The sequence below is a fragment of the Hyperoodon ampullatus genome, assembly GCF_949752795.1.
Source record: "Hyperoodon ampullatus genome assembly, contig: scaffold_433, whole genome shotgun sequence".
Classification (NCBI taxonomy): domain Eukaryota; kingdom Metazoa; phylum Chordata; class Mammalia; order Artiodactyla; family Ziphiidae; genus Hyperoodon; species Hyperoodon ampullatus.
In genome coordinates, this window is record NW_027640472.1 from 161,593 (window position 1) to 170,631 (window position 9,039).

Here is a 9,039-nt window from a genome sequence, read left to right on the forward strand (position 1 = left end):
TGACCATAGTCCATTGTTTTCTGATTCAACGACATAAGAGAGTAAAGTGAAAAATTAATAATTATACATTTTTTAATTAGGAGAATAGAAAAACTAAATTTCTTGTAGAAATAAGCCCAAAGAGTCCTCGTGTCAGCCCTGCTCCTCTTAAAAGACCGCGACGCTGTAATACCAATGGATAATCTGGGAGAGAACCAGCTGTCATTAAAATAGATTTTACCAAGGCAAGGACAATAGGTTGCTTATTAGCAGTGAGAAATCAGTAGTCTTTTAGAAGTGTACCCTTTGGAAAGTGTGAGCTATATAATAAATGAAAGCCTTTCATTATTCATTGTTATAAGCCAAATGTAGATTAAATGTACACTACCTTCAATTCAGATATTAAGATATCCTTCCCTCAGTAATTTTATGAGGTAACATGTATAATGTCAAGCATAGGCTAAGTCATATATTTTATAATCTTTCAAAAAATTTTAAAGCAATGTGTTAACCCTATAATGAATATAAAGTGGATCCTAACTGCATGTCTTAGAAAATGTGCATTTCATAGAATTATTGAAGAATGAATCCTTAATAGCCCATCTTTTTAAGTATGTTAGCTGAACGTTATGATTGTGTAATATCATTTTAGGGCATTACCACATTTTAAGAAATAAAATAATATTCAGAAGCATAATTTTGCCAGAATGTAAAATTTAAAACCAGAAATTTGACTTGTGAAAAATCCTCACATGATTATTGGCCTGTTAAAAAATAAAGCAAACCCCACAAACCTGATGCAAGCTATTATGTGCAAAATAATGTGCTAGTTACACAGCCCTCTGGGAAGTGAATGTGAGTCCGGATGCTTCTTTCTTGGTTTATTTCATTCCTAGAGTACCTTTGTTGCAGGTTTTTCTTATGTTTCCAAAGGAAGCAAGTAAGCCATCTCAAGTTTAACTTCTGTCCTCAATAAAGTAAAAAATGTGCCAGATACCATTTGACTGGATGATAACTAAACTGGACAAATATTTTCTCTCACTGGAGACTGACAGTGTTTTAGTTGTGCTTAAAATTTGTGATTCTCCTCAAAAAAGGGTACAAATGAAAACTTATGGTTACCAGGAGATAAGGGGGGAAGGATAAATTGGGAGATTGGGATTGACATATACACAGTACTATATACAAAACAGGTAATAATAACCTACTGTATAGCACGGGGAACTCTACTCAATACTCTGTAATGGCCTCTATGGGAAAAGAATCTTTAAAAAAAGTGGACATATGTATATGTATAACTGGCTCCCTTTGCTGTACACCTGAAACTAACACAAATTTGTAAATCAACTATACTCCAATAAAAATCTTTTAAAATAAAAAATAGAGTACTACATGCATTTCTAAGAAATAAACATTATTTTCTTCATTCTTCTCAAATAAATAAAAATAAAATAATGTAATATGTGATTTTCAAGCTAATGAACACCTAAGAATGAAATTTGAAAATCTACATTTGGAATGTATAATTCTTTTGTTCAGAGGCAGTGACATTCCAAAAGAACAAAACTTCTCAAACATTTCCCCATTTAGAGTAATGCTGACAGTGAGTGTCTGGTGGATCTCAGAGGGGCACAACTGATAATATATTTATCATGCTGCCAGTTTGCTAAGTGGTTTCATATTCACTAAGAAAGACTTGTCAATGGATACTGAAGAATAGATGTGAGGTCTCTGTGAGGTCTCTGTGTGTTGTCTCTGGGTGAGATCTCTGTGTGAAGTCTCTGTATGAGGTCCCTTTGGAAGGTATCTCTGGGAAATCTGTTAAATCTGTGCTAGGTTTCTGTCTGAGGGTCTGTGAAGCAACATGAGGTCCCTGTGTGAGGTCTCAGTATGTGATCTCTGAGAAAGGTGTTTGCGTGAGAAGTCTCTCTTGAGAGGTGTGTCCGTGAAGTCTTTGTGTATTGTCTCTGGGTCTCTCCATTTCTTTTTTTCTTTTGGTCTCTCAATTTCTTGTCTTACTGTACCTTATGGAAGACGGAGCAGCAAGAGAAGGGCAAAGGGACTTGCTTCTTTCTGTTTTCTTGCTGTTCCATCAGCATCACCTGTCTGTGGCACTCTCCCAGCAGGAGCCAGGGGGGTCCAAGTCCAGCTTCCCCATATTCCCAGAACTCACTTCTGGGTGCCCCTGAGAGGACCCAGCAGCAGCCAGGCTCAGGTCCCAGCCCTGTCAACTCTTTCCTCTGCGTACCGACCCCTCCCACAAGGCCTGGCTCCACTCTCACTGCTCTGCCCATTCTGGAGGCTGCCTTGGGAATCGGGGCCCAGAGGTAGGGCCTGGCTCCAGGGAGAAACCAGGGGTGTGAGCAGTCCTGTGCTCACTCTGCCCCCTCCACCCCAGGTCACAGCATTTCCACATGTTGAGGGGCCTGACAGGGATGGGGGATGGGGTCCATTTCTGTTGTCATCTGGATCAGGGGCATCAGCTGGAACAGAAATCTCCACAATGAGAAAGACACCACCTGGAGCTGTGTCCACCATGCGCCCTGCACATGGCAGAAAGCACCAAATCACTCTAGAGGAATTCTTCCTCATCTCCCTGCTTTTCCATATGGATGGGGGTCAGGAGACAAGAAAAGCTGTGCCAGAAGCAGATCAGTGGAACACTCCTGGATTGCACCCTGCCCCATCCACTTTGCACAGGTCACCTCCACACCACCACAAATCCTGTCTGATTGCTTCTTCACCTGCCAGGCTCTGGGGTGATCAAGGACTGGGAGACAGGCAAGGCTTACTACACAATCACAAGCCAGTCCCCACCTCTCTCCTGGAGCAGTCCTTGGGCCATGTGTTTATGTGAAGGTCACCAGACTAGGAGTCACATCCCAAGTTCCCTAGTCCTGGCTTTTACACCTATTGTTAAGTTATCCTTTCTAAAAGTCAAGAGGTGGTGATGTGTAAGCTTATTAAATATAGTATTAAGAGATTAACCTTCCCTGATTTGCTTTACTTCTATAAGTTTGACCTTCTGTTTTGACCTAAAGGTGGTTTCTCTAGGTCTGTGATCTTAGAGTTGGAATAGGGTAGAGACCCTGGCGTGGGGCCATGGTGAGCTACTGGACCCTTAACTTTTCCTCCCCTTTAGGCCTTTAGATGGTGGTTGTATGTCAGGGGGCTGCTCTTTCAGAACTGCAATTTATGGGAATCTGGTACCACTTTGCCTCCTTCCTTGGATCCAATGATTTTTCTACACCTACATCCCACCCTAAATTCACAGTGTTTGACCATCAGATAGTTACTACCCACAGTCACACTCCTATTCCATTCATCCAAAACTCCTTCTCTGGGGTTAACATAGAGTGGAAGGTAGGTGACTCATGAACGCAGCCATTCATTTATATGGGACTGGACTCAACACAGCCCTCAGCAGCCTCCCTGATACTCCCCCCACCTACACACACAGAGCTGGAAATGCCATCCTTGCTGCTGCTCTAAAGTGTAGGAAAAACGGAGGTGGGGGAGGGTGATGCTGTACATTTTATTATGGCTAAGCTAAAAGGGGTTCATAGGGCATATCTCAATCCCAACCTTCATCAGAGAGAGAAGGAACTCTTAAGAGCAGATGTTGTATATTCCCTACCAAGAGATCCAGGGGCAAGATTTCTCCTGTTTCTGAACTCACGAGCCCATACTCTATTCCCCCCAAACTTCCATCCACTTGGCTCTGACACTTCCTGGAGCCTGAATTGGAATGTCCAGCCCTATCGTGTAAACCTATCCACTACAGTTGCATAAAGTTCAAAGTAGCATGGAAGAAGGAGAAAGACTGGTTGAACCAGATCCTTGGGTGTGGGTTTCATAGGTTTTTCCCATCTCATTGTTAGAGTAATTTTGGTTTGTGTAATGACAGTATTATAAGGTGCAATGAAGGGACACGAGACAAGGAGCAAGCTTGTGATGCTACTGTCAACCTCCCTCCATGCCCCTCCCTTCTAGAAGACAAAGTGCACAGCACAGACAGCAGCCATTACACTATGCTTTTATTAGAAAAAAAAAAAATATATATATATATATATATATGTATTGGGGAACATTAAATATCTTGGATGTGCTAATGAGAAAATCATTTTCTCTACATGGACTGAATTTTTACTTGGAGACATGTCTTCCTACTAAAGGGAAGACTAAAGAAGGATTTTACTGTCGACCAGGCAAGACACCTCCCCAAAGATGACAATGCCTTGGACAGTGTTGATGGCGGGCTGGGGCACCTGGAATCCTTGGCCCATACTGGCAGGTACTAACTGGAAACAAACTCTTCTTGGGGGGCAAGGATGGGAGGCACCTTAGGCCCAGCTGCTCATCTTCGAACCTTACACTTTTCAAACTATGTTGGTGTCTGACTTTCCTTTCCCTGATAGAACAACTCTGGCCCTTGGAGTTGGCTTTATGACTGCAGGCTGTATAACCCATCATTCTCCCTTGCTCTGGGTAGGAGGTAAGCCTATGGCAGCAGAAACACCCACATACTGGGACTTGGAATTCCAGTTTGTGTTCATTTAACTTTGTGGCATGAAGTCCATGGTGAATTGCTCTTTTTTCTTCTAGGATCTGTCCAACAGCTGCCATGCGTGCCTGACCCTCAGCAGTCTCACTCTTCAAGATTGATCTGCTTTTGACTGATCCGTGACTCCGGGCAGTGGCTGATATGGGCTTTTTTTTTTGCAGAGCATCTCGACCATTGACTTTTTTATTGGGGAAAATCCACTTTAAAAATAGCCTCATCCTTTTTCTGAAGAGGCTTTCTGGGGGGCTATGTTTCTTCTCTGGCATGTGCTGGAGACATCTGCTCCCAATAGAGTCTGTTATTCCCCTGACCTGGGCAGGGCGGCTCATACGTCCAGCTTGAGAGGTCCCTAATTCTTTAAACCTTTCTTCATGTTCTCCTGGTTTATGCCTCCTACAGTCCTCTCTTTTGTAAGTAGGGGCAATCATCTTGCTCTGGCTCTTCCATGAGTCTTGGAGTTTTGAAGTTTTGGGCTCCTGCTGCCCTAGGTTGCTCCTTTGGGCTTCCATAAGGCCACTTGGCTCCTGGGAAGCTAACCTGTCTCTGGTGGGGACTCTCTGGGGATGGCACTGAGGCACCTGAGAAGCCAAGTTATCTGCAGCAAGGAACATGTGTTTGGGAAAGTCCTGAATCTGGTTGTCTGACTGTACCTTTACTTTGGAGTTAAACTCACTAGCAACCCCCATGTTAAGGCATGGCTCACCTGGATGTTGGAAAACAGACATTCTAGGTAGTAGGAAACTTTTACTGGCCCCTGGCACCTCTAAGCTCCTCATATGTACATTTGTGGTTTGGGATTTTGTCAACACTTTGGTTTCCAAGATAACACTAGACTGTGGTTGAAGAGCAGGAGACTCCTTGGCCTCCACAGCCTCCCTGGCCTCTTCACCTCTCAAAGATTGGGATCCTAAGTTCACCTCCATCACTGTTACCCTATGGCAGGGGTCTCCTGAGGCCTGACCACCACTCTCCTCTGTTGGCTCATTCCTGACCATTGCTGAACTTGGACCTGGCTCTAGGCTGTCCCTCTTGACCCATTCCCCAGTCTCACTCTTCCAGGTTCTGCCCACAAGGCTGAGTGTGAGGGACTGAGAAGGTGGCCTGCCCTCCTGTCCAGTCAGAGAAGCCTTTGAGGGCCCATGGTAGTCAGCAGATGGAATCGCTCCCAGGGCACTCTGGATTTCCTTACACACAGTTGAGGGGACAAGGAGAGGCCTCTTCAGGGTAGGAACTGACTCTTCTGTTATCACCTTCTCTCCTGAATGAGCCTGAGGAGGTTTCTCCAGGAACTCAGCACACTTGACTGTTGAGTGGGACCCAGACACACAGGTGGCTGAAGGGGAAGAGGCAAACTGCAGAACGGTGGAGGGTTGGAGCTTTTTCAGCTTCAGGAGATTTATGGGCTTGAGGACCTTGAGGGGGAGGGTCCACCTGTGCTTTACCCAAAACCTTCTAATATGTGCTTCCAGCAGCTCTCGAGTGTCTGGATCAAGGAAGGAAGCCCTACAGGAGGTGTTCATGCAGGGTTCCCAACCCTTCAAGCAGTATCTTCCACAGGCTCCAGCAGGCACTGCTTTACACATCTCACCAGGAGGGTCTTGACATGAGAGCTGATGAAAGTTGCCCTTGCCAGGAAGCCTCCCCAGGCAGCTGTAGGAGAGCAGATGGGGCCAGGATGGCTGGACAGGACAGGCAGGGGTGGGCACCTGCAGCCCAAGAACCCTCCTCTGCCCCCACACTGACTTCATAATGCTCCTGCTCTCCCTCACCCTAGGGCTTTAGCCACGCCCTCCCATGGCTCCCCCTCCCAGGGCTGGGGTCACATTATAGGCTCTGGGAGGAAGGACGACCCAGGAGAGAAGGGGAAAGATTCTTTACCTTTGCAGGAGTGAAACCAGGTTGTGAGTCCCCTCCAGTTCTTCCAGGCAATCTCTGCAAGCTGGAAATCAGGAGACTGGGTCATGGTGGTGAAGGCAGAGGCCTAAGAGTCTTTCAGGAGGCTGAGTGCAATGGCCCTTTAAGGGAAATCTTTGGAGGATTAGACTCTGGAGCCCAAGTATCAGTGTCCAAGGCCACATGTCCCTGACAGTGATGGTAAGTCTCACTTGAAAAGGGTTTGTCCTTTGCAAAGTGCCTCCACGTTAATTAACCCCTGTAGCCCTTACAACTGCCGTGTAGGGGAGAAAGGTCAGTGGTCATCACACAGAGGAATCTGAGCAAAGTTAAACAACTTGTCCACAGTTGGACTTGGAGGTCCCACTTCCCAACCCAGGCACCAATGGTCCACCACAGTCCACACACCCCATTTCTAGGTCCTCATGGCTTCATTCTAAGCACAAATTTCTGGGAAGTATCTGGGCTCTGATCTCCTTCCAACGAGCCTTCCCAAGGCTCTGTTTCCTGAAGAATAAGCTCTGCCACTGGCATCCTCAGAGACCGTGAAGCTGGGCCCTCAGGATTAGGAGAGATGGAAGCTAGCTCTCGGGGGCGCGCAGGGCTGAACGGCAAAGGCTGACCTTTCAAAGATCCACTTTTCTTCCTACTCCTGCTCCTCCCCTTCAGCTCTACTTGATGCTGAGAGAGAAGAAAAAATGAGGGGCTAACACCCAACTCTCACTGTCATCTATCTAGGCAAGCTGTGTTCATGAACAACATGACTTTCTACATTTAACTAAAACTCTGTGGGGTTTTTTCCCCTTTTACTTATTTTTAAAGTGGATAAAAATATTTTCAGTTTTTCTTCTTTGAAGAGTGCAAAGAAGGATTTTTTTTTTTTTTTTTTTTTTTTGCGGTACGCGGGCCTCTCACTGTTGTGGCCTCTCCCGTTGCGGAGCACAGGCTCCGGACGCACAGGCCCAGCGGCCATGGCTCATGGGCCCAGCCGCGCCGCGGCATGTGGGATCCTCCCGGACCGGGGCACGAACCCGCGTCCCCTGCATTGGCAGGCGGACTCTCAAGCACTGCACCACCAGGGAAGCCCAAGAAGGATTTTTTAAGTTTTAATCACCATAGATTTCTTCTGTCACTGTTCCTCTGATCAAGAAACACACACATTCTCAGACCTAAATGCCCACGTGAGCTTTGTCAGATAGGATTCTGCTTCCCAAGGCCAGACCTCCACTCCAGCCTCTTCTCTCAGGCTCTCAGGGGCTCAGCATTGCCCTTAGATCAGCCCCAACACAGAGGAAGGTCTCACTTGAGACACCCGCTGTGGGAAGGTGGCTGGTGAACCAGGGCTCAGGGGTCAGCCTTCCTGCAGAGATTGAACTCTTAGTAATCCAGTCCTTAACCATTAGTCACTGCACTGGGGACTTGCCCTGGAGCCCTCTACCATACCTGAACTCCTGGTCTACGATCTTAGGCTAGAAATCCTCATGCCCACTCTAACCCCTCTCTGGCCTGGCTTTTCCCTAGAAGGATGATGTTCTATACTTTTCTGAGAGTTCCCATCTCAGGAGTCTCTCTAGGTGGTTTAGAAAAGTGGAAATAAGAATAAGAAAAAAAGAGAGAATCTCTGCTGGGATTAAGCCAAAGGTTTCTTACCTTCCTGATGTTTCTATGTTTCCTAGGTGGTGCTAAGAATGGATTACTCCGGAAGCAGGGGAGTAACATTAGGAAGAGCCCCAGTCCACACAGGATCCCAAGGATGATATCAATCACCCAGGAAGTTGGGCTGGATCTCAGCCAGATAGCACCAATGTTTTTCAAAGAAAAGAGATTCTCCATCTTCTGAACTGCATTGCTGCCCTCAGGCAACAGAGCACTGGGAGTTCACTTGATGGCAGAACCCCAGGCCTGCATCACAGAGCTGTGGCCTTGTCACAAAGGGCTCCTGAGTGTGGGGGAGGAGCAATAAGAGAAAGAGGCTGAATCACTGCCCCTCCTTCCCATCCAGACCCACAGACACCTGCACCCTCCTGGGGCTTCCAGATCCCTCCTTCCAACTACTCTCATCCTGTCAGAGAGACCTTAGCCAATTTTCCGTTCATTCCATCTGGAACCTGGTTCCTTCATCCATTAGAGACCTTTACTTGAGGCCCACCAACTTGATAACTCTTGAACATCTTAAGCTGACCCTGGAAGACTGGCTGTTTCACAGACATTTTTACTCAGGATTTCCTTTGTCCTCAGCTCCAACTTTCCCACATCATGTTTGTGTCTTGTGTAAACCCAGGGATAGAACTTGAATTTTAGTTTGGTGAATTTTGAATAGTGTATGTTTTGCCTCATTTTCTATCAGAGGGAACTACCCACAAAACTTAAAATAATTTATTTTTCAAAATTCATAAGTATGAAAGAATTATAAATAGTTATGTAATAGGGAAGAACAAATCTGACTCCACATCAGATCTTTTTTACTTTAATCTTTATGCTTTGTTGCCTGAGCTAACTCTGTCCATCCCTGTGACCCAGGCTGGCTCTGCACTTTTTGTAAAACAATGTTGCCTAGAGCCTGAAATATACAGGATAGCCTATTTCTAAGGCTCTGACTTTTA

At 45.9% G+C, this 9,039-nt stretch overlaps 1 protein-coding gene and 1 pseudogene across 2 annotated transcripts in view; both read right to left on the minus strand.

Annotated features, from left to right (window-relative positions):
* The window catches only part of LOC307070122 (ferritin light chain-like), a 57,752-nt pseudogene extending 55,615 nt beyond the window's left edge, over positions 1–2,137 (minus strand). The window contains exon 1 of the transcript in view: positions 2,082–2,137. The product of the transcript in view is annotated as a ferritin light chain-like (transcript). The remainder of the gene's footprint in view (positions 1–2,081) is intronic.
* Positions 2,138–4,173: 2,036 nt separating this feature from the next.
* Positions 4,174–6,291, minus strand: LOC307070124 (spermatogenesis-associated protein 31A6-like; the record flags this gene model as incomplete). Its single annotated transcript, XM_079728708.1, has 1 exon — positions 4,174–6,291. One exon carries the CDS (start codon positions 6,289–6,291, stop codon positions 4,174–4,176), a length of 2,118 nt encoding a protein of 705 aa, XP_079584834.1.
* Positions 6,292–9,039: the final 2,748 nt, after the last annotated feature.